A 25,165-nucleotide genomic window follows, 5' to 3' on the forward strand; every position below is an offset into this window, starting at 1 on the left:
CAAGCTGGTGCCAAATGTTGTTCCTATTTCCTTTGCGCCACATCTGCTAGTCCAGGAGGGAGGGCGGTGGTCTTCATTGCAGCGCGTTTCTTTCTCTTCCGCTTGGGGCGTACAGACGCGGAGCAAAAGGAGCGCAAGGGCGGAGATGAGGGGCAAGAGTTTGGGGCGAAGCGGGCGCGGCTGCGGGAAGGTGCACTTGTAGCGCGCTCCTCGCTGGAAAGGCATCGTTGCCCGCCTCCCGGTCTTTAGCACAAACTGGGACATCCCCCCACCAGCAGGCGGGCTGGCTGCTTAACCTCTGCAAAAGGACAAAAGCCTTTGGCCGGGAGGGTCCGCTCTGCAAAATCTGAAGCGTTGCAAACGAGTCGTCTTGTTGATTTCTGGTGCCTTTGCGCCGGCTCCTTGGCTGGGGCAGCCCGATCCTCTTCATAGTTCTTCATAAGGCGACTCTCCCTGCAATTTGGAGAGGACTTATTTCTGGAGCCTCTACTCCTTGAACTTGGAAGTTAGCCTTTAGTAGCTTCAGTGGGGACGACCGTCTCGGATCGCCCAAGGCGCGCGGGGTTCTCTCCTACTGGAGACCTTTAACTCTGCCCTCCCCGCACACTTTGTGCCACACAACACTCCGCAACCAACTCCCCCTCTCGCCCCCCATGCTTCCGTTGCTGTCCCCTCCCCCCCAACAATATACCATTTGCGATGGCTTCTAATGCATCTCCCAGCAGCTTTGTTGATCTCTGGCCCGGGATCCAAAGCGGAGCAGCAGCAGCAGCAGAGAGGCCCGCGGGACTTCACGTGTAAGACTGCAAGCGCGGTAAGAGGCAGCTGTTTTTGGAAGCCTGCCTTGCCTGCCTTCAGCGGCGGCGGCAGCGGCGCTCGTAGCAGCGGCAGAGGCAGCAGTCGGAGGACGGGGAAGCCGGCTTTGCAGGAGCTGCGCGCAGAGCAATGCTGCTGGGGCGCAGAGACGGCGCACTCCCCTGAGCCTCGCCGCGCGCTTTGCGAAGGGAAGGGCGATGCACTGAGACGCCCCTTGCAAGCGGTGCGTCGGCTGGGGGGAGTTTTGCTGCTGCTTTCCTTCCTCTTCTCTGCCCCCCCTCCACCCCACAGCAAAGGATTCTCTTGGCAAACGGAGCTCCCTTCTCTATCCCCCACCCTCAAGCCCAGGGAGCTCCTCCGATGACCCCGGGGACTTCGTGAAAGCCATGCGCCCCGACGACATCAACCCTCGCACCGGCCTGGTGGTGGCTTTGGTCAGCGTCGTCCTGGTGTTCGGCTTCATGTTCACGGTGTCCGGGATCAAGGGGGAGACTTTGGGGGACATCCCTCTGCTGGCCATCGGGCCGGCCATCTGTTTGCCGGGCATCGCCGCCATCGCCCTGGCGAGGAAAACCGACGGCTGCACCAAGTGGCCCGATAAGAGGGGGCGCCCGCCTTGCGGCGGCTGCTGCTGCTGCCGCAAGAAGCCCCGAGACAAAGACGTGCTGGAGCTGCTGAGGACCCCGTCGGACCTGGAGTCTGGCAAGGGCAGCTGCGACGAGCTGGCCAAGAAAGCCTATGGAGCCAAGGACAGGAAGGGGAGCTCCCGAGGAGGAGAGGACGGCCTCTCCACTTGCACGACCATCACCACCTCCGCCGCCGTCGGGGAGGGCAGGGGCTCTCTGCACAAAGCGGAGCAGGAGGAAAAGCTGAGATACTTGGAAAACTGCTGCCCGGAGATGCCTGGGAATGTCTTGGGGGCCGGAGCCACCCTTTTCAGTGCCTTAGAGGAGGAGAAGCAGCAGCAGCAGCAGGAAGGATCTCCCGTCTTCGAAGGGGCCCCCGCGCTCCCGGGCGCAGAGGACACCGTTTCCGTGGCCCCTCTGAACAGCATCATCGTCTGTTCCTACAAGGACAGCAGCCCTTACGACAGGTACTGTTGCTATATAAACCCCAGCGAGGAAATCAGCTCGGATCACGAGACGATAGTTTGAAAAGATTTGGTGGACGGGTCCTCTTTCTCCCCTCCCCTCTTTTTTATTTTTAAAAAAAGACTTTGACGAATGGGCGGTGTTGTTTCGAGCAAGTAATGAAGGAACCCTCCCAGCAGCCGGTTGTTTTAAAACAAAAATAATAACTGGTAACAATAGTAATAATAGTAATAATAATTAATAATAATAATATTGGCTGGATTTGCACTGCATGGGACAATTCTCATAGCTATTAACTAACTTTTTTCTAAACCCCAACAGCCTGGTATGTGACTGATACTCAAACCTTTTGTGCCTGGGAAATCAAACTTTTATTTAGTTATTATTTTCGGTTTCTTGTTAAAAGTAATAATAAGCATGTTTCAGGAGAATCAGTCTTTTCTATCACAATTTGTCAGCTGGGGGTGTGTGCGTTACCGACCCTTGCAGGGACCGGGGGCTGGTGGAGAGGGTGGGGATGCTCTGGCAGCTCAAACGTAAAGCAGAAATCAAATGTCAGGAGTGCTTCTTGGAAGCGCAAGATATTCAGAGCTCTGCCTCTTCCACTGACTTCTGAAAGCACTGATAAAGAGGCCGGGTGCAGTTTATTTTAAGATGCTTCCGTCTGGTAAAATGGGGCAGAGGGTGGGGAGAGTCAGGCTGGCCCTAACTTTTTTCAGTTTTGGGTGCAGTAAGTTGCCTATTTAATGTGCTCTTGTATTCTCACTGCCTGGTGAGGAAAGAGGCGCTTGAGGGATTTTCCGCGTCGTGTGCCAAAATCAAGTGACCAGCCTTCCGAATGTTGGGCACGCACTTCCTTACACCAAGCCAGGCCATTGGTCTGTCTAGCTCAGTGCTGTTGACCCTGATTGGCTGCAGCTGCCCAGGGTTTCAGACTGGGGTGTCTCCTCACCCGGCCTGGAGATATCGGGGATCAAACCCAGGGCATTCTGCATGCAGCCACTGATCTACTGCCCTTCTACACAATGTACTACACACATTGACTTGTAGGGGGCGCCACTTGCTGCTATGCCTCAGGCGGCAAAACATCTTGACCCGGCCCTGTCATTTTTACCATCATATGGATCAGGCAGGGAACTTCAGACAGACCAGCAGGGGCATTGTGTCAAATAAATTTGACCCATGACGATCTTGGAGACCGAGAACCATTTTTAACAGCCAAGATAGTTGGTGGGAGTAAGGAGTCTGTATACACATTACCGTTTTCTAGTGTACCTGTGGTCCAGAGCTATCCTGTAGTTTTGTTTGTTTGTTTGAGAAATGCTGCAGTTTGTTGCATTTCCCTTTCCAAACCAACTTCAGTCCGTCAGGAAAATTTAAGCCACATGCGCAATTAAGCTGAGACGTAGAAGACAGCGCATGCGCATGGGTGGATGACAACGCATGCGCAGATGGCAACTTTGTGAATAGGAGTTTGGGGAGGGGGGTTGCAGAGGTGGGGAACCCAACAGATAGAGACATCCCCGTCCCTTCTCAGGTGTGTACAACAACATGCAAAGGTGACTTGAAGCACAGCGGGGCGGGGTAGGAAATGACCTCACTGCATTTTAAGTTGCTAATGTGTACTCAGCCTAAGAGAAATACAGTTAACTCCAGCAGCAGGGTTACTCGGGCTGAAATCCTATGCATACTTTCCTGGGTGTAAGTCCCATTAAACTCAGTGGGGCTTAAATCTTGGGTTGTAATTTATAGAATTGCTCTGACAAGATGGAAACATGATTCCCTCTTTTTACTTTTTGGTGTGTGCGTCTGCTTTTAATAACCCAGCATGGGTTTGCAACTATTTCCCCCCCTCCGTTGAATATTCAGTATAGTTTAAGTGTTACGTCATTGTTCTGTTGCACTGATATCGGGGGGGGGGGGGAGCTGCGGGGGAGAGAGAATGCTATCCTTTTTTTCAATGCAAGATTTCTAGTGAAATTGATCTGAAGGGTAGTGTAAGTAGCTTACGACAGGACAGCACCGCTGGTATTGACAGCACACCTGATTTTTTACTTTAAAAGGCATATAGGGACAGGTGGAAAAGCTTTTGAGAGTCTGGAAAAGGGTTTTGGAAATGCGAATGGATACTTCTTTTTGACAAGTTATTGTTCATGGAGGGGGAGGAATATAAACGTATTTCAAAGGCCATATTAATATGCCGTCTTAATGGTGGCATTTTAAAAATCTGAATAAAACAAAACCCTGTGTTATGGTCCTCTGTTTTCAGCATTCACTGTGACTACTTTGAATGTATATACATACAGTGGTACCTCGGGTTACAAACACTTTGGGTTACGTGTTTTCAGGTTGCGGACCACGGGAAACCCGGAAGTACCGGAAAGGGTTACTTCCGGGTTTCGCCGCTTGTGCATGCACAGAAGCGCCAAATCATGCTTTGTGCATGTGCAGAAGCACCAAATTGCGTCACGCACATGTGCAGACGCGGCGCTGCAGGTTACGAACGCTGCGGGTTGCGGACATGCCTCCATCACAGATTACGTCTGCAACCTGAGGTTCCACTGTACAGTGGTACCTCGGGTTAAGTACTTAATTCATTCCAGAGGTCCATACTTAACCTGAAACTGTTCTTAACCTGAAGCACCACTTTAGCTAATGGGGCCTCCTGCTGCTGCTGCTGCGCCGCCGGAGCACAATTTCTGTTCTCATCCTGAAGCAAAGTTCTTAACCTGAAGCATTATTTCTGGGTTAGCGGCGTATGTAACCTGAAGCATATGTAACCTGAGGTACCACTGTATATATATAGCCAGATTCCTTCCCCATTGCCCTGTCCTGAAAACTAATTGATTGTAAAATTATTGCTGGTGGTTTTGTTTGTTAGTTTTCTCCCACAGCTCAATCCCATCTTCCCTTCCCTTTCTCAATGCATTTGAAAAACTGGCCAGTGAATCAAATGCTGTTAGAGTAGTATCCCTTGATCCTCCCCTCACATGCTTCAGATATGCTGAATCCATCTTTTTTTCTTTTTAGGGCACGGTATGTATTATTCAGTCAACATCACATTCACTCACACCATTTCTTTTTAAAACAGAATCCATTTTTAAACCCTTTTCCAGAGTGGAGAGAAAGAGGAGGTTGGTTAGTGACGTCATTGGTCTTCTGCCAATCTGTGCTGTGCGCGGTGTGCTGAACTCAGAACTTCTCTCTCCCCGAAGCTCAGTCCGGAGGAGAAACAAAACATGGCGAGTGCCACTCCGCAGAAAGCTTGCCATTAGAATCATGTATGTGTATATGTACACATGCTAGAGGTGGTGTGTGGAATTCACTGCCACAAGATTTGCTAGGATTAGATGAGTCAAGGGCTATCAATGTCTGTGATTGCTTTCAGGCCTTTTGGAGACACGGGGCAGTATATAAACAAATGTCAGCTGCTAGGGGGAAAGTCTCATGCTCATACCTTTTTTGTGATATTCCAGAGATACCAGGCTGGTTAGAGCTGGGAACAGGACGCTGGGCTGGGTGGAACTTGGTCTAATCCATTCGTGGGTTCTCTTAAAGAAAATGTGACTGCACTTATGGAATGACCGGGCACTTGGCTCTAAGACCACTTCTCATCCAAATCAATGGCTGAATCTCTGCTCCAGCAGTAGTTTCCACAGCAGAAGAAGACATGTCTCCTTCAGAATTGTACCTCTTCAGTAGAATAATCTGGGGAATGGGGAAGGAGATAACTGAATAACCTGGATAAAAAAATATGACACGTTCTGTTCTAAAACCAGTGGCATCATCCATCCTAAACAGCTCACTTGGTTACCGTGCGTTGCTGATAACACCAGGGTTGCAGGTTTGATCTCCTTTTGGGGACAGCTGTGTATTCCAGAGGGTTGGGCTAGATGTTGCTCAGCATCACTTCCAACTCTACAATTCAATGATCCCATAACAATGAAGCAGTATTAGACCCCTTTGGTTTCAGTGGGTGTATTGAGCATGTTTCTCAATTCTTCCAGTTGAAGCCTGTGAGGTTTCAGTGGGTGTATTGAGCATGTTTCTCAATCCTTCCAGTTGAAGCCTGTGAGGTTCAAAAGAGCTTAACTTTGCCTTGGCTGTGCACCTGGGTATCCCCCGCCCTCGGGTAACATTAAGGAAATTGTCAGCTAGAGTTTTCGCACAAGGTGGGCTGTGTGCATCGATTCAGTTATCATTTGTCGCCATAGCAATGGAAGCAGGAACTTTCTGATGACTCAGCATAAAACATATCACTTGGCAGACCTCTCAAAGCCTGCAGGGAATGAGTCAGCAAAACCTATGTACATTACGTCTCCGTATCATATGTGCAATACTGTACATGTACCAATATCTGATTTGGGATTTTATATGTGTTATATATTTAATCTATGCAGGATGCCTTTCAAGGGTTAATTGTGAGGAACAATATATTCAATAAATCCAGAGTAATTTGTACGTCCTGGGCTTTCCTTTGTAAGTTTGTCCGTGCTTCGTTTCTGTGGCTGATTGCGCAGCTCTGAAAAGCCTCGGAGTTTAAAGAAAGAAAGAAAGAAAGAAAAATATCCGTACGAACTCTTGTTTTCATCATACATAATTTACTCCAGACCACTTGATCATCCAATCCTCCATTGAAGGCTTGGGATAATTCTGCAGAAAACTGACTTCTGATTTTTCCGCGGAGAGAGAGAGAGAGAGAGAGAGAGAGATGGTTTGGCTAGGCGACTCTCACACATGTGATGCTATCTAGCAGATAGACAGAAGTCCTCAGGCTCCTTCAGGGCCGTCTCGTTTTTGGAAACATTGTTACCGACAGTTATTTCAAAGGGAATTATCAAAGGGAGAGATGATGCTTTTCATTAGGGGTGTGAACTTTTCCTACTTGCTCACCATAAAATTGTACAGCCATTTAGAGGGAAAAGCAGGGGAGAGCGAGACATTTACTCATCGTTTGAAGGTTCACAGCAGACAGCTGCATAGACCAGACCAAGTTCACTAAGCAGCGTTTTACAGGTTATGATACGATAATCTTTATTGTCCCATACAGAACAAGGAAATTGAAAATCTACATCAGACATTCAGAAACCAACAAGCCTGCTATCCCAGCTATCCCATCCCTAAAAACTCTGATACCCCATTTTTAAATACAATATACTCCCATAGAGACTACCTTAAAACGGTAAAGAGACCCCTGACCGTTAGGTCCAGTCGTGGCTGACTCTGGGGTTGCGGCACTCATCTCGCTTTATTGGGAGCCGGCGTACAGCTTCCGGGTCATGTGGCCAGCATGAATAAGCCGCTTCTGGCGAACCAGAGCAGCACACGGAAACGCCATTTACCTTCCCGCCGGAGCGGTACCTATTTATCTTCTTGCACTTGACGTGCTTTTGAATTGCTAGGTTGGCAGGAGCAGGGACCGATGAACAGGAGCTCACCCTGTCACGGGGATTCGAACCGCTGACCTTCTGATCCGCAAGTCCTAGGCTCTGTGGTTTAACCCACAGCGCCACCCGCATCCCAGAGAGTACCTTATACTGCGTTTAAAACCAAAATCTCATTTGAATAGAAACTGTTTCTCAGGCGGTTAGTCCTAGTCTTTATAACCCTGTACCTTCTTCCAGAAGGCAAAAGCTGAAAGAGATCATTTCCGGGGTGCACACTATCCTACACTATCTCTGCAGCTTCATCCATTCATCTGCGGGTTCCTCCAAGGTTCATTTGGGGCCAACCTTTGCCCAGAGGAACAGAAGTCGTCCATATCTGAGCTCCAGTGGTATAAACTCAGATAGATTAGCTAATCACCAAATGACACCTTTAACCTCGGTTCTGGTCACCACTACCGAATGTCTAGGCGCTTTTCTTTTTTAAAAAGAGAATTATTATTAAATTCATTTCTACACCACTTTATATTTCAAAGAAAGCATCCCAAAGCAGTTGAGATTGGATTAAAACATCAAATTATTTGATTATAACATCAAATGAAACAATCCAGAATAAAACAAATTCAAGTTTTATGGAAAATAGTTCAGATCCTTCTCTAAGGGACATTTGGCTTTCCCCATATTTATTTGCCTACTTAATTTATATAGCTGCCCCAGAGCAGAAGTACTCTAGAAATAGCGGTTAAGAGTTTTGGACTAGGACCTGGGAGATGAAGGTTCAACTTCTCACTCAGTTGTGAAGTCACTCACCATCTCTGAGCCTTTACAGTTGGCTGAAGGGAGAACGAAAAAAGATTGGTGCAGGGGTAAAGCAGTTATGGTTAATGAATAAAATTGCCGTATTTTTTGCTCCATAAGACGCACCTTTTCCCTCCTAAAAAGGGGAAATGTCTGTGCGTCTTATGGAGCGAATGTGTGGGTCCATCACTGGTTCCCTTTCGGGCCCCGCCGCCTTGCCCAGGCCTCCATTGTTAAATGTTCTGCAGACGGAGGCTGTTTGTTTCCCCAGCAACATGTGACTGGCTGATTAGATTACAGTGGTACCTCGGGTTACATACGCTTCAGGTTACATATGCTTCAGGTTACAGACTCTGCTAACCCAGAAATAGTACCTCGGGTTAAGAACTTTGCTTCAGGATGAGAACAGAAATCGTGCTCCTGCGGCGTGGCAGCAGCAGGAGGCCCCATTAGCTAAAGTGGTGCTTCAGGTTAAGAACAGTTTCAGGTTAAGAACGGACCTCCGGAACGAATTAAGTACTTAACCTGAGGTACCACTGTATCTGTCTGGAAACTGTAGAAATGGCTCCCTTTCCTTTCCTAAAGAAGCTGCAGAGCTGTGAGTTGAACCCCATAAAAACAGGATTTTTTCCCTTAGCAAAGTAAGCTCAATAATTTTGAGCTGATCCTCAAAAATCGGGGCTTTCCCGCTTTCCTCCTCTATAAACTAGGTGCGCCTTATGGTGCGAAAAATATGGCAGTTTAATGGTTGCATGGGGGTGTTTTCTCCTCCGTTAACACCAAGTGATAAGTTAGGCATCCCTCCTGAAATCACTGTAACTGCAAGTCCTGGCCAAATTATTCCCTGGTTGAAAGCTAGATCTGCCAGTTAGCAAAACTGTACTGTTCCTCTTCTCTCCTCTTGGTTCCTACCTGTCCTTAGATAGGAAGCTTTTGGACACACAGACTGGATATGTTTTCTCTGCTCCTTCTTAAACTCAAAGCTAGCCCCAAGGCTTCAGGTGCAGCCTCAAGTGGTTTAGGATGTCTCAGAACACCAGATCCTTCAAGTTTCCCTGTTTTCCAGGGACAGCCCTGGATTTACAGAAGCCGTCCCGGTTTCTGATTTGATCCCAGAACGTCCCGCTTTTCCTTAGATGTCCCTATTTTCATCAGAAAAGAGCGATTGTTCTGGTTTGTGAACTATTTTTTGAAGCCAAATATCTGATGGGACTTTGGTTTCTGAATGTTTTGGAAGTCAAACAGATGAGGTATTATTCAGATGGATGAGGTATTATTATTATTATTATTAGTAGTAGTAGTAGTAGTAGAAGAAGAAGAAGATGATGATGATAATGGAATAGGACATTCCTATTTTCATCAGAGTAATGTTGGAGGGCGTGGAATACATCTCCATCTCAGAAGACCCCAAACCACCCCAAGCCTGTCCAATCCAGTATTTTCCATTCTAGTTTTTTTCTTCTCACTCTCTTTTCTCTTGCTCCTTCCTTGAATAGAATGAAGGTACAGTGGTACCTCAGGTTAAGTACTTAATTCATTCCGGAGGTCCGTTCTTAACCTGAAACTGTTCTTAACCTGAAGCACCACTTTAGATAATGGGGCCTCCTGCTGCCTCTGTGCTGCCGGAGCACGATTTCTGTTCTCAACCTGAAGCAAAGTTCTTAACCTGAAGCACTATTTCTGGGTTAGCAGAGTCTGTATCCTGAAGCGTATGTAACCTGAAGCGTATGTAACCCGAGGTACCACTGTACAGATGCCCACATTTTAAAAATGCATCCATACCTCAACACATATGAAGGGCACACACCTATAAAAAGCTCCACCTTGGAAACTTCTTGAAGGGTGGTTATAAATCCCCCAAAATAACAAACAATTGCAAATTTAAAAATAACAATTTTGTGTTTAAGTTGCATGCAAGCAGAGGCCCAGTCCATTCCTATTCACTGCTCACAAATATTTTGGACGCATGTTGCACGCTTTCTCTGTCAACTCAGTGTATCAGATAACGTGTATGGTTATCCAGTATTGGCACCCAAGCATAGCCTACAGAGCAACCCTTTCACCTAGTTTATTAATAAGGTTTAATTCCACATTAACATCAGTAAAAAAAGAACATTTAATATCAATGAGGTTTGGGCTCTCCCTTTATTCTCTCTTTTTCATTTCCCTGGTATGTGCTGGCAGGGTGGGCAGGAGGTTGGGACCACCCAAATCTAGTACCCTATCCCTCACTGCTGGAAAGAACCGATCTAGGAAGGTGGCAATCAGCTTTAATTTACAAACTGGGAGCTGATCTGGTCGTGCAAAAATCTATGTATGGGAGTCGGCATCACCTGTTACAACGGAGAAGAAAGCCATGACAGGCACATTATCTCTCTCTGTGTGTTGCCTGCTGCTTCATCCAGAACAGATCGTTGGAATGGGATGAGTGTTGTTCAAAGACTTCGGCTCTTTAATTGGGGAACCCGATGTTACTGAGGATGGCAGGAGCTACAGCCCAAGAACATCGGGTTCTCCAATTAAACACTCTTCGTGTTGGCTGTGGTGTTCCTATGGGTCATTCTGTTCCTAAATGCTTCTGAGGGCAGCCAAGCTACCACTTCAAACAGCAGCAAGTGCATACACTGTTCTAAGCTTGGGGACTCGTCTAGGTGTCACCTGAGGGGTCCTTCAAAGCCTTGGGACTACTGCAATGTGCTCTACATGGTTCTACCTTTGAAGGAGACCAAGAAATTACAACTAATCCAGAATGCGGCAACTAGGCTGGTGACTGGGAGTGGCCAGCAAGACCATATAACACCGGTCCTGAAAGATCTACATTGGCTCTCAGTACATTTCCGATTCAAAGTGTTGGTGCTTTAAAGCTCTCGGCCCTGCATACCTGAAGGAGTGTCTCCACCCCCATCGTTTAGCCCGGACACTGAGGTCCAGCTCTGAGGGCCTTCTGGTGGTTCCCTCACTGTGAGAAGTGAGGTTACAGGGAACCACACAGAGGGCCTTCTCGGTAGTGGCGCTTGACCTGTGGAACGCCCTCCCATCAGATGGCAAGGAAATAAACAACTATCTGACTTTTAGAAGATATCTGAAGGCAGCCCTGTTTAGGGAAGTTTTTAATGTTTGATATTTTATCATGTTGTTAATATTCTATTGGGAGCCGCCCAGAGTAGCTGGGGAAGCCCGACCAGATGGGCAGGGTATAAATAATAAATTATTATTATTATTATTGGTTGAAAAGTGGAGTTTTGGTCGAGAGAGTTTTAATGGACAAATCAGAACCGCCATTACTTCTATGGCCCCGGCGGAGTGGTCCTCAAATGTTCTTTAAGGAGATGTCTCAGTGGACGGGCAATTATGAAAAGAAAGACTATTTTGGGAATTAAAGCTCAGATTTCCTCCCTACTCCACAGGCTCAGGATCAGTATGAAGGAAGAATAGCTAGTCTCATCTTGAATTGGCTTGAGAAGAGATAGATGCTTTTGACTTGCTCGTTGGGCTGAACCCAAAGATACGGCTTTGTGGGTTGGGCCCTCAAATCTGAATAGGAGACCAAGATCTGTTAAGAGTGACAATTCTGTGAGCAATTGTTAGGGGCTGTGCCACAGCTTGCTCCACTCACCAACACAGGGGCAGAGGAAGGGGGGTGCAGTGGGGGCGGGCTGCCCTGGGTGTCACCACAGAGGGGGGTGATAAAATACGATACGATAATCTTTATTGTCATTGTCCCATACAAAACAACAAAATTGAAAAATCTACACCAGACATTCAAAAACCAACAAGCCTGCTATCCCAACTATCCCAGCCTGGTTAGTTCCCTAAGAACTCTGATACCCCATAATTGAATACAATATACTCACATAGAGACTACCTTACACTGCATTTAAAACCAAAATCGCATTTGGATAGAAACTGTTTCTCAGGCGGCTAGTCCTCGTCTTTATAACCCTGTACCTTCTTCCAGAAGGCAGAAGCTGAAAGAGATCATTTCCAGGGTGCGCACTATCCTGCGCTATCTCTGCAGCTTTCTTATGGCACCTGGAAGCGTAGATTTGATCCAAGGTGGGAAGAGTGCACCCAATTATTCTCTCCGCAGTCTTTACTACCCTGGACAGCATTGTTTTTCCGCTGATCGTGCAGCTCCCAAACCACACGCACAGACCATAAGTTAATACACTCTCCACAGCACAATGGTAAAATGCCATCAACAGGTCCTTTGAGAGATTGTTTTTCCAGAGGATTCTCAGAAAATATAACCTCTGCTGTGCTCTCTTCATCAGGTTGGCACTCACCGTGGGGCCTGCAGCACGCCTGAGCCACATGTCTCTCCTGTGAGTGACGCGGTGGCTTGGGGAAGGATTTTTTGCCCCACCCCAAAACTTACAAAAATTACTGTGACAAACTATTTATTTATTACATTTATTTATTATTTGTATACCGCCCTTCATCTGAATATCACAGGGCCATTCGCAACATAAAAATGAAAATGCAAAATACATAATAAAGCAAAGAAAATCGATAACCTCCCCTCCCACAAATTATTTTAAAGGCGATAGAGTGTTAATCAGTCAAACACTTCAGCTTAAAAGTGCTGCCAATGTCAGATTCTTATTCTTATTTATATTTATTAGTCACCTCACAAAATAATTTCTCTAGCTCAATACACATCAAATATAAAACAAGGTTAAAATGCAAAAGAAAATAATACTGTCAATATAAAACCAGCAGAAAAAAATAAAACAAATACTAGCTATAGCAACAAAACATTTAATACAGAAAAACAGAGATTGCAAAGAAACAACTTATGTAACATGTTCTGGGCTGCATGGGGACTGCAGCTAACAGGCGATGGTGTTGTTGTTAATCCTTTCCCTGTGTCTTTTCCTCACTGAAAATCCCCCTCCAAAGTTGCTATTTGTCCCCAAAGGGAAGCTGCAATGTATCCCCATGGCAGCTTTTCTTTCTGGGCAAATAATAGCTTTGAGATGGTTTTGGATAGAAGGGCCTGGAGAGCCGCATGCAGCCCCTGAGTCTGAGATCTCCCACCCACCTCATGGCTTGAATGAGGCGTGAAGAATTCATAGATTCTTTTTGTATATAAGGAAAAGATTTGTGATGTGGCTGTTGGTCACCAAAGAGGACATTGTGCTATGCATACAGAGGCAGAATACCTCTGAGTATTGAATGAGGAGAGGACCATGTTGGGAAATGGATTGAGGATTAAATCTGTAGATTTAGATCTAAATTTCCTATCCCATGTGTGTGGAAGAAATACAAAACAATATGGCTGCGAAGCCTTTTTAGCAGATTAAAATACTTTTTAGTTTGGCAGCTTATTAAAGTTTAGGAATAAGGCAGCTATATCTTTTTATCCCCTTCTGTTTGTGGTCTGCTGACCAACTCCTTTTCACCCTTGTTGCAGAGAATGAGCCACGCGTTTTTAGTAAGATCAATGGGGAAAGGGTTTACTTACATTTCAGTGCAAGCAGCAAATAGAGCAAAGTAGCGTGCCGAAAAATACTTCTAAGTTACAGCGAAATAAAAGTTGGGAGTCTTTGCTAACATGGCTGAAGGCAGGAGTTTTAGTCATGCACGTCTGGTCAGCTTGGAAACATCGTGAAAAGAGAGCCTTCTTACAGGAAGAAGGAAATATAAAGGATTGTCTCCTTTGTTAGAGAGTTCCTGCCCAGAGGAGGCAAAGGAAGTGACCACACACAGAGGGTCCTCTCTAGGATGTTCAATAACTCTCCATGTACTAGCTCTGTGTTTGTCTAGCAAAACATGCTTTTGTAATTTGGCTGCAAACCCCACAGGCCGGCAGGAGGGGGTTGTCGTGCTCACGTCCCTTATTCATTTGGCTTATGACAAAAAAGAAGAAGTCTCCAAGCAATTTATAAGAGCCAAAACACACAAAATGATACATTTCAATCATAGAATCATAGAGTTGGAATAGACCACAAGGGCCATCGAGTCCAACCCCCTGCCAAGCAGGAAACACCATCAGAGCACTCCTGACATATGGTTGTCAAGCCTCTGCTTAAAGACCTCCAAAGAAGGAGACTCCACCACACTCCTTGGCAGCAAATTCCACTGTCGAACAGCTCTTACTGTCAGGAAGTTCTTCCTAATGTTTAGGTGGAATCTTCTTTCTTTCTTGTAGTTTGGATCCATTGCTCCGTGTCTGCTTCTCTGGAGCAGCAGAAAACAACCTTTCTCCCTCCTCTATATGACATCCTTTTATATATTTGAACATGGCCATCATATCACCCCTTAACCTCCTCTTCTCCAGGCTAAACATGCCCAGCTCCCTTAGCCGTTCCTCATAAGGCATTGTTTCCAGGCCTTGGACCATTTTGGTTGCCCTCCTCTGGACACGTTCCAGTTTGTCCAGTCCAATAACCCACAGATATAAAACCACTCCAATAACCCACAGATATTTGGTGGGGCAGGTATTAGAAACAAAATGCTAAGCTAAAGGTCAGGTCCAAAAGGACTCTTATCGCCTTGATGTGAGAGAGGGAGAGAGGAATTTACCAGGGCAGGAACTTGAATAAGATCCCAAGGCAGGATTGAATCCATGACAGTTCTGTAACATGAGAGATTATCCAGCATTACAAGCACTTATGAACGGAAGCAAAACAAAACAAAAACTCAGCGACTATTTATGAACGAAAGAGTGCTTGTGGAAAGGAGCCCCGCTTTACTTCAGAGACACCACAGCCAGTGTGTCCTAAATTCCACGATGAGTCAGAGTGCTTGAGGTTCTCACTAAAAAGAAAGCGAAAAGCATTGTGTGCCAAAAAGGGACCCAGCATCACTGAGGTGCTTCTAACAGGCACAGCAAAACAAAGAATGCTGATGGGCACCCAGACAAACGAGACAGCACAGGCTTCCTATTCCCCCCCCCCCTTCCATCTATTTTCTCCGTATCCACCTGGCTTACCATGTTTACACATATAGCTGTAGCAGAGGGTGGACAATGAAAAGCTTATTTCAAACTTGCAAACCTTTCAATCCCCCCCAGAAGGTTCTCGACTCAAGAGCACTGAAGATTATACCATATGTGATTCCTCTCTGAACCATTTCTTAAACAGTGTCAGTAAGAGACCTCAAGAATAGTGCCTTGCCGGTTTCTAAGCAAAATGCTGTTTTTCTGCATCATCTCCTATTTCTACTTTTTGGAAGGGGAATTTTCTCCTTCACTAGATCCCTATTTGCGTGCTCACATGTGATTACAATCATGTGGAATGGGTGGGTGAGGCTGGCTGACAGCCATGTGTCGTGTTATGTACTGAGTTGAATAGGATCCAAAATGCAGCAGTCTGATTGGTCCTAGAACAATAGGATCCAAAATGCAGCAGTCTGATTGGTCCTAGAACAATAGGATTCAGAATGCAGCAGTATGATTGGTCCTAGAACAATGCAGCAGTATGATTGGTCTGCAGGAGCCACCCAATCCAGCTCCAGATGGAAGTGAATCCACAACCTTATTGGCCTACAGGAGAATTCCGGAATTAGCCAATAACCTGCAGCCCATTGTGTAAATAATGTATATAAAGCAGATACTTTGGGGAAACTTCCATTCCTCCTCACCACTATGAGCTGAATAAAGAGCATGAAATCCACTCTCGACTCTGAGTATATTTTATGTTGGAAGGGTGATATGAAAAGGGGGACCTGTTCCAGGCACACAGTGGTCAAACCATGGTTTTAAACCATTTCCTGCCCCAATTCACTACCATTTGTGCCATCCAAAGTGTGCATCCCCCTTATTAGGTGGTGCAGTGATCCTGATCGTGGTTCGTCAGAGGTCTGTGAATTTAGTAACAACAGCAAATAACAGTTAGCACAAAGTTTGCTTTGCAGACAAGATTCAAGCAGGGTTTCCGACCCTGGTTTGTTGGCCCTGAATAAACCATGGTTTGTGGGTAGGTGAAACAAGCCATAATTTCACCTAACGTCTGAAAACAGCCAGAGTCAGGGTTTGCAAGCCTACAACGGTGTCTATTTTCTTCATATCGCTAATGAGGACCTCCCTTTTGGAGAAGAGAACTTAGATGCTTCTTGCTTACAGTTTCCTTTGGGGTGTATAAAGACTGTGACCACGGAGAAAGTACCTGGTGGGATTTTTGTATGGCAGGGTTGAAAGCTGGTCATTTTATATAACACCTGGGATGATGTTGCAAGTACTTTGGTTAAGATTCTGAGAGGTTGTGGAAGGGCTTAGAGCCTTCTTTTGAGTTGCGCTAGACTTCTTTCCTTCCAGCCAATATGTTATCATGTCACCTTTCCCCTAGAACAAAACATAATTGTACAATTTATCAATGGTGTCAGCAATACTTTACACCTGAGAGCAAATACCAGCACTAAAATAGAGGCAAGGCTAGCCCCGCCCCCCATTGCTTTATTTCAATTGCACTAGAGCAGGGATCTCCAACAGGTCGATCGTGATCTACTGGTAGATCCTGGGAGGTTTTGGTAGATCACGGTTGATCGCTGGGCCCCTTTCCTTACCGCCCCCTTGCCCCTCCCTCCATTGTCGCACAATCTACAGAACGGAAGACGGAGTTTACTCAGTGAGGCTGTTTGTCTCCCCAGCAATTTGTTGGTGTGTGGCTGTTCCTCTTTCTCCCCCCAAACCCTTAAAAACAGGGCTTCCCTCCTCCTTAAAAAAGGCTCAACATGTTTGAGCTGAACCCCCCCACCCAAACAGGGCTTTCCTTCCCCAGAAAAGGTTAACAACTTTGACCTGTACTCCATTTTTAAAGAGCAGGGCTGCAATTCAAGATCTGTTCTCAAAGTGGGCCAAAATGCCATCCTTTTCAATGGACACCATTGTGTTTTGCTCAGTTTGGAATGGAACCATGTCCCCCCCCCTTTAATTTTGTGCACTGGAACCAAGTGTTTCTGTTTTGGGGGTACTGTTTTGAGGTTTCTGTTTTGGGTGAAATACATGCAGTGGTGTAGCATGGGGGGGGGGGCACAAAGGCACAGGGCAGTTGGTCCGGGAGAAAAAAATCAGCACCCAGTGCTGCCCCAATACAGCTGTGTACTTTCTTCACTGGGTTCCATTGAAAATGGCTTCTCCATGTGAACCAGGAAGTGACCTCTTTAGACAATGGAACGACTCTTCTTATCTCTGCAGCTGCAATGTCCTGGGTGAGGCAGGTGCTGTTATGTAGTTGAATGTGCATGCACATCTCTCCATCCATTTCCCTCCCTCCCCCCGGAACCACAGATGCTGGCAACCCACGCTACACCACTGTCCTTTTGTCTAATAATGGCCTGGTTCATGCAAAGCACTAAAGTATGGCATAGCATGGACCAGCAGTGGCGTAGGGTGGGTTGTCAGCACCCGGGGCAAGGCAAGTAATTTGCGCCCCCTAACCCGTGGATTTGCGCCCCCTAACCTGTGGATTTGCCCTAACCCCAGATGTTGCGCCCGGTGCGGCCGGCCCCCCTGCACCCCCCACGCTACGCCACTGTGGACCAGGGATGTAAGAATGCATCTTTTCCCCCGTTCCACCTCGTATCCATCTCATACAGAACTGTTTCTGTTCCACTGCAGTTTATCTTCTGTCAAAAGCAACTTCATTCATCTTGCTATCTGCTGTGACGAAATCATGTAACCGAAGGTCATGGGCTTGTCTCACCCAAGCAAACCACCAGCCAAAACCCGACATTGATTTCAGCTTGTGGTTTGTCTGGAATGGCATAATGCTAATCCAAACCGTGGCTTAGTTCCCATTACAGTTTTCCCACAGTGTGCCAGCACAAACCATAGTTCAGCCTAGTGTTACATGCAAACCAGGCCCATAAGTGGCAGCTTTTGTTTACTAAATGGACTGTTACCTTATACCAGGCATAGGCACTCTCGGTCCTCCAGATGTTTTGGGACTACAACTCCCATGATTCCTAGCTAACAGGACCAGTGTCCAGGGATGATGGGAATCGTAGTCCCAAAACATCTGGAGGGCCGAGTTTGCCTATGCCTGCCTTATACTTTCTGCAGTACCTCAGAAACACAGTATCTCAGAAATGTATATGTATATTTAATCAAACTGCAAAAAGGCCAGTGGTTAATTGGCTAAAAATGCAAAGCTGGAGGTGGCCCTAACAGAAATACGTTTGCACTTTCCATCTGCACTGGAATAAGCATAGATGTTCTAGTTACCCACTGGTGAGGTGAAACTCTGCTCAAACCCACTTTCCTCGATATTACAGCTTTGCATCTTCTGGGACTTCAAGTCTTCAGGATAAAAATAGTTCCTGGAGAACTTCGGCAGAAATTAGGCCCTATGCTGGTAACTTTCAATATCACGGCTGTTCCCAGGGTTTCTTGGGAGAGGCATTAAGACTTGAGTCACTTTACACAGGGAAAATGTGCCCTAAGGAGCAGACCAGAAATGCATGATGCTCAAGATTCAGAGCAGACTCGAGGCCAGCCAATCCAAAGGGGTTAAAGCAAAAGCTTTCCAAAGGACTGCCACTCATTTCCCCTTCGGGAAAGCCTGAACACAAACGTTTCCTATTTACCTTGACTTGCAAATTCCCCCGGCACACCAATATGTACTCTCCAATCTGTTCCAACAGCTGGTATGTATTTGAACTGCACTGTATTTTGAGAGCTAGAAGGAAAAGAGACATTCAGCTACACCACTGTTATCAGCCCTGCTTCCCTTTTCAAAGGAAAACTCGCTGTAGAAACTAGGCAATGGCCTCTTAGATGTAGATATCTCTCCCCCAATCTCGTTTCTGCCATTTGCTGCTACAGTCCTGCCAGTGGACTCACAGGGGAACCCTGAGGTCTGTGGCTTCCGCCTGAGGCATTTTGGAATGTGTCCATGACTGTGTCAACTAAGAATTAATGATAGTATTTCCCATCTCCTTATAGCTGTTGACAAGTTCAGACTCTCCAAGTGTCCCTGTTTTTCAAGTACAGTCCGTTGACCAGTAAAGAAGTTGTCCCTATTTCTGATGGGATCCTTGGAATGTCCTGCTTTTCCTTAGGACATCCCTATTTTCATCGGAGAAATGTTGGAGGGTATGAAATACCCCCCCCGGGCTTTTTTTTCAGCCGGAACTTACCGGAATTCATTTCTGGCACCTCTGAGGTGGGTGCCATTCTAAGAGAACAAGGGAGGTGCCAGAGGTGAGTTCTGGCCAATGCTGGATTTATGTATAAGCTAACAAGCTATAGCTTAGGGCCCCACTCTCTTGGGGCCGCCAAAAACATTTAAAGAAAAAAACCTGGATGTACATTTCCAAAATATAAGATAAAAAACAAGTAAAATAAAAACTACATACAACAACAGTGTTTTGTGTTGTGTAGGCTCCTATTTGTTATGTACGATTGGCTTTAGATACCTATTAGGTCCATAAATTATCATATAGCATATATTCAACACAAAAAACAGTGGCAATTTGTTGTTGACAAAAAACAGCTGGACATCAAAAGGGCCTCATCAAGCCTAAATCTGGCCCTGGTTCCGGCACCTCTTTTTCTAGAAAAAATAGCACTGGGCACCCCTATTTTCACTGGAGAAATGTTGGAAAACTTGACCCTTCCACCCCGCAAAGACAATTCCATGCAGTCTTGCTTAGGAGAGAGACAAAGATGGTCAGTGCTAGAAAGAACTAGGCAGAAAGATTGGATTAACTTGGTATGTTTAGGCTGGAGAACAGAAAGGCGAAGGGCTATCACAGTGAACATAACAAAGACTTGGGTTGAGTACACACCATGCATGTAAACTCCACCCCAAGGAATCTTGAGAAGTGTTTAAAAAAAGAGGGAGAGGGAAAGGAGTGGCAGAAAGAGGGGAAACTAATCCACCTGCTTTGGTCTCACCCATCCACCCCCAATCAACACAAAAACGTAAGTATCTCTGCAGTAGTAAAGGTAAAGGGACCCCTGACCATTAGGTCCAGTCGTGACCAACTCTAGGGTTGCGGCGCTCATCTTGCTTTATTGGCTGAGGGAGCCGGTGTACAGCTTCTGGGTCATGTGGCCAGCATGACTAAGCCGCTTCTGGCGAACCAGAGCAGCGCACGGAAAAGTCATTTACCTTCCTGCTGGAGCGGTATTTATCTACTTGCACTTCGACGTGATTTCAAACTGCTAGGTTGGCAGGAGGAGGGACCAAGCAACGGGAGCTCACCCCATCACGGGGATTCGAACCGCCGACCTTCTGATCGGCAAGTCCTAGGCTCTGTGGTTTAACCCACAGCGCCACCTGTGTCCCTAGATCTCTGCAGTGGCCCACCTGAAATGTCACCAGCTCATCTTTCATTAATTCTCACAGAGATTTGCCGGTTGCTGCTGTTTTAGTTACCTTCACTGGTGGACTCCATCCTGGAGGCTGTGTTGACGGTGTCCCCAAATAAGCAGTACCGGGGCATTTTTGTTCCCACAACTCCTGCCACAACTGGCCCTAGAGAAAGGGGAAAAACAGCAACCCAAAACCAATCCAAGGATCCTTTCTGACTTGAGTTTATTTGCAGTTCACCCCAGTATCAGAGATAACAGTCAGGGCTTACCGTTTATGTGTGGGTTCACTCTATTAAAATATAAAAGCAGTACAACATTTGCAAAAAAAGAACAAGGAACAGCACAGGGAGGAAAATGGAGGGATGTGCATTTGGTACGGAGGAAAGTCTTCTGTGTGAAGAAAGGCAATGTTGGTCACATCAACGCCATATATCTGAAGCACTCTTATGTCACTCAGGGAGGAGCTGTTGTTTGTTAAGGGTGCTGGGAACTACAGGTCTTGCAGGGTCAGCAGCCTAGCAAACTACAGTATCCAGGATTCTTTTGGGGAAACTATAGCTGTCAAAGTGACATACGAGTGCTTTAAATGTCTGATGTGACTTGGAGATGAAGGGGGGGGGGGAGCTTAGCTGATGGAGCTGCAGATAATGGCTGTTGAGATTTGTAGGCTATCATAATGAGAGGCTTCTTCCACAGAAGTGCATTTGTTCGTGATGGGCGCTCTAAGTTAAGAGCACGAGATACGTGCAAATCGTTCTGTTATGTACTGAGTTGAATAGGGTCCAAAATGCAGCAGTCTGATTGGTCCTAGAACAATAGGATCCAAAATGCAGCAGTCTGATTGGTCCTAGAACAATAGGATTCAGAATGCAGTGGTCTGATTGGTCCTAGAACAGTGCAGCAGTATGATTGGTCCGCAGGAGCCACCCAATCCAGCTCCAGGTGGAAGTGAATCCACAATCTGATTGGCCTACAGGAGAATCCCGGAATTAGCCAATCACGTGCAGCCCATTGTGTAAATAATGTATATAAAACAGATAATGTGAGGGAACTTCCATTCCTCCTCACCACTATGAGCTGAATAAAGAGCATGAAATCCACTCTCGACTCCGTGTATATTTCACGCTCCTTCATTCCCGGGAAGAGGGAGGACCAATTGCTGTTCCCACATCCATTTCAACTGGTTATTGACCGAAATAAATAAATAAATATATACTGTACTTTCCCGTCTATAAGATGCCCCCATGTATAATACTATTTTGGGGGACTGAAATTTCAGAAAATGGGGGGAGATGCCAAAAAATTGTGAGCTTTTTTGGGGGAGGATTTCCCAGAGTTGTTGAGCTTTTGGGGGGTGGATTACTGAGGATTGTTTTTAGGGGGGAATGCCGAGAATCGCTCACCTGCACGCATTGCAAAATCTACCTTCCCATCTCTCCCCTCGCCTGCCAATCGCCTGCTCTATTGTCGCAGCATCGGCCAATCAACAACACCCATTCCCACTTACGCAGCAACCAATAACACACACGATAGCCACTGACAGCCACAGCAGCAACCAATCAGACATCCACTCTATGCACATCCCATGTATAAGACGACCCCCACTTTTTTGCATTATTTTAAAGGGGGGGAAAACTAGTCTTATACACAGAAAAATACAGTATAGTTCCTTCAATTACTGCTACCCTGTTTAGATTAGCTCAGAAAGTGAGTCAGAACTACCACTTCAAAAAGCAGTGTGAGAACCAGTCTCTTTCCCACAATGGGATGTAGTTCCGCACTTCTTTCTAGTCTGTCTCCACCACAAACTGGCCATGACCAACAAGGGCCATGAGTGGACACAGCCCTAAGAGGGTAAGCTTCACACCTTCTCCGGTCCTGAATGAGGGCAACCTACTTTAATTCTCCCTTATACCCACATCCCACTTTTGCAGAGTCAACATTTCTCCGCAGCACGGTGCACCCTCGTACCTGAGTGGATCCCTGCTCGAATCTTTAGTTGGGTGTTGGGCTTGTGCGGGATCCTAAACGTTTTGCACACCAAGACCAGGTCCAGAGCCATACTCGCAATTTCGCTGGCGTGGCGAATGCCATTCTCTCTGGGCACTCCTGACACCACCATGTCTAGGAAAAAATAAATGGGAATATTCACCGAGGTCGGCATAGGCTCAATATTGCTATTACCATCGCTCGTGTCTGAACTTTGGAAGAAGAAATGGCAACAGCTCACCTGAAGATGGTTGAACTGGAATGACTGGGCCATATGTACATGCCATGCTAAGCCAAGCCATGGCTTAATGCAAACATGCCAAGCCCCAAGGAGATGATCACAGCTATTTTGCTTTTCCCTAGGCTGTTTAGATCCGAGTCATTGACCTCTCATATATGAGAGTATTTGCCTGGCTGGATTCTGTATTATTTTGTGTTCTGTTTACAAATTCCCGAGTTACACCTACTCCTATCTTCTGCATCGCTTCACCTTTTGGCTTCAATTTGTAAAAGAAAAATCTACTTCTCTCTACACCAAGCCGTCTAGGTTTCCAATTTGTGCACCTGATGAGGTAGGTTCTCACCCACAAAAGCTTCTGTCACAGCTGGTTTCATTTTTAAGGTGCCACAAATCTTTCTTGTTTTCGTTCTTTAATGGTGGGGGAGGGGACTTGCAGAAAGTAAACTTGGCACAGCATCTTCTTCTCCTACCCCCACCCCCCGAAGATGCCCCTTCACCCACCAAATCTGCTCTGGAGGCTGGGAAGAAACCCATAACAGATTTGGGAGATGTCCCATTGCAAGTCTGCACACTAACAGGACAACTTCCTTGGGGCACAGGAAATACTTTATGGGAAACCTATTCATGAAGGGATATTTTAGTGCAGGGAAAATAACCACAAACATTTATTAAATGTTCAAAGCGCTCTGCATACATTACTTCAGCAAGTGTTACAGCATCTCTGTAAGGTTGGCCATGATGATTAACTCTTATTATGCAGATATGGGCAAATGTAAAGAAACATTGTTTTTCCTGGTGAGCTTGGGCTGAGGTCAAATTAGGACTGAGGGCAGGCACCTTTTTCCATACGTGGTGGAACTGTAAATTGATTAAGAAGTATTGGGATATGATTTATAATGAAGTTAAGAAAATGTTTAAATTGACTTTTATTAAAAGACCAGAAATTGACTTTTATTAAAAGACCAGAAGCTTTTTTTTATTAGGCATTATGGGTCAAGATTTACCAAGAGAAAAGAAGAAACTATGTATGCTACAACTGCGGCCAGGATGTTATTAGCCCAAAGATGGAAAAGTGAAGAAATACCAACCAAGGAAAAATGTCTACAAAAATTGATGGAATATGCAGAAATGGCGAAGCTAACAGAAAGACTCAGAGACAAAGACTATAGATAATTTAAGAAATATTGGGAACTATTCATGTTATATTTACAGAAACAATGTAAAGATCTAAACTCACCAGCAGGGTTTGAGTAAACATTTACAATTAACAACATAGATAATAATCAATATGGAGATAACATGTAAAATATTTGAAAGCAGGCGGGGATTAATTTGGGGGAGAAAAACCAGAAAAGGAAGTTGAGGGAAGTTGGGGAGGGGTGGAATTGGGGAAATGTATTTCCTTGATTTTGATGATTAGATATGTGGCAATGTGATAAAAATGTAATATCCAATACAAACTTTTAAGAAAATTTTTTGGGGACTGGGGATGTTCTGGCTTTCAGCTTTTGTTTCTGCCCACTAATACTAGACAGGACAAGTGTCAGGGACTGGAGTGAAGGCAAGGAGGAATGGTGGAGATCATTCCCCCCTTCTCCCAACACTCCCAGAGAAGAGGAAGGGAGTAATGAATTACAGCAGTGGTTTGAGGAAGATAACAGCACAGAGATAGACGAACAGAAGAAGACGACGACGACGGAGAAAAGGGCTTTGCATTCTGAAGAAGACGGAGAAAAGGGCTTTGCATTTATATAGCACATTTCAAGTGCTCAAAGCAGCCAGGGATCAGAAGCTTGCAGTGGATCCTCATATTACTATTTCCCTATTGCAGGGAGTAGTCTAGCTTGGAAAGCGTAGTGGGGACGTCCCTCAGATCAGCTAACCATAAGAACACAAGAACATGAGACAAGTCTGCTATATCTAGTCCAGCACCCTGTTCCCACTGTGGCCAACAAGATGCTCTTGTGAAGCCTGCTGTCAGGGATTGGACTCAAGAAGGTGAGATTGGAGGAGGAATGGTGGGGGTCACCCTCCCCTTCTCCTGATGCTGCAAGAGAAGGGGAATGTAGCCTTGATTTACAGCAGGAGTTTGAGGAAGGTCACAGCTCAGAGATAGATGAACAGAAAAGTTGGGCAGTGTTAGAAGAAGGAGGGGATGGGGGAGACAGAAGCATGGCAGCCAGTGGACACATTATCACTGGAGAGTATTTCTGACCCCCCTTCTCCTAGAACTCGGTGTTCGTTGAGGGTGCAAGAGTAAAGGACTCAGAGACAATTAGTCCCTGACGGCCACCATAAGGGGAAGTGATGTTGCTAGGAAGGGAAGAGGGAGGAGCTCAGTTGGAGCAACGCCATTATGGGAGGCTGACTGGATTTCTTTGTCTCTCACTGTGAGGTTTTAAATAAACTCATAGACTAAGGGCTCTTCGTTTTTTTCCTGTTTCGAGCTGACAGCAGGGGAAGGGTAGAATTCCCTGAGCCTGACAACAAGTAAGTTAGCCAATAAAGGTTATCTCTTGCTTGTGATTTTATTGTCCCAGCGTGCGAAATGTAGCCGCTTGAGTTCAACGCCCGTTTTCATTCA

General features: G+C 46.0%; 2 protein-coding genes across 2 annotated transcripts in view; one reads left to right on the forward strand and one right to left on the reverse strand.

Moving 5' to 3' along the window:
* Positions 1 to 529: 529 nt before the first annotated feature.
* TMEM215 (transmembrane protein 215) lies at positions 530 to 6,372 on the forward strand. Its single transcript, XM_028711922.2, has one exon. The coding sequence runs from the start codon at positions 1,203 to 1,205 to the stop codon at positions 1,968 to 1,970; it is 768 nt and encodes a 255-aa protein (XP_028567755.2). The 5' UTR covers positions 530 to 1,202; the 3' UTR covers positions 1,971 to 6,372.
* A 7,889-nt stretch (positions 6,373 to 14,261) lies between these two features.
* Positions 14,262 to 25,165, reverse strand: part of LOC114588050 (atrial natriuretic peptide receptor 1-like) — a 54,344-nt gene continuing 43,440 nt past the window's right edge. The window contains exons 19-22 of the mRNA XM_077921633.1: positions 22,323 to 22,475; positions 20,416 to 20,514; positions 18,620 to 18,711; positions 14,262 to 16,376 (exon numbers count right to left, since the gene is read on the reverse strand). Coding sequence (XP_077777759.1) covers positions 16,242 to 16,376; positions 18,620 to 18,711; positions 20,416 to 20,514; positions 22,323 to 22,475 — 479 coding nt within the window. The 3' untranslated portion in view covers positions 14,262 to 16,241. The remainder of the gene's footprint in view (positions 16,377 to 18,619; positions 18,712 to 20,415; positions 20,515 to 22,322; positions 22,476 to 25,165) is intronic.

The sequence above is a fragment of the Podarcis muralis genome, chromosome 17 (genome assembly GCF_964188315.1).
Source record: "Podarcis muralis chromosome 17, rPodMur119.hap1.1, whole genome shotgun sequence".
In the NCBI taxonomy this organism is placed as follows: Eukaryota; Metazoa; Chordata; class Lepidosauria; order Squamata; family Lacertidae; genus Podarcis; species Podarcis muralis.

Bases quoted from the DNA above. Each gene is read 5' to 3' on its own strand.
- TMEM215 (XM_028711922.2), top strand. From the start codon at position 1,203: ATGCGCCCCGACGACATCAACCCTCGCACCGGCCTGGTGGTGGCTTTG.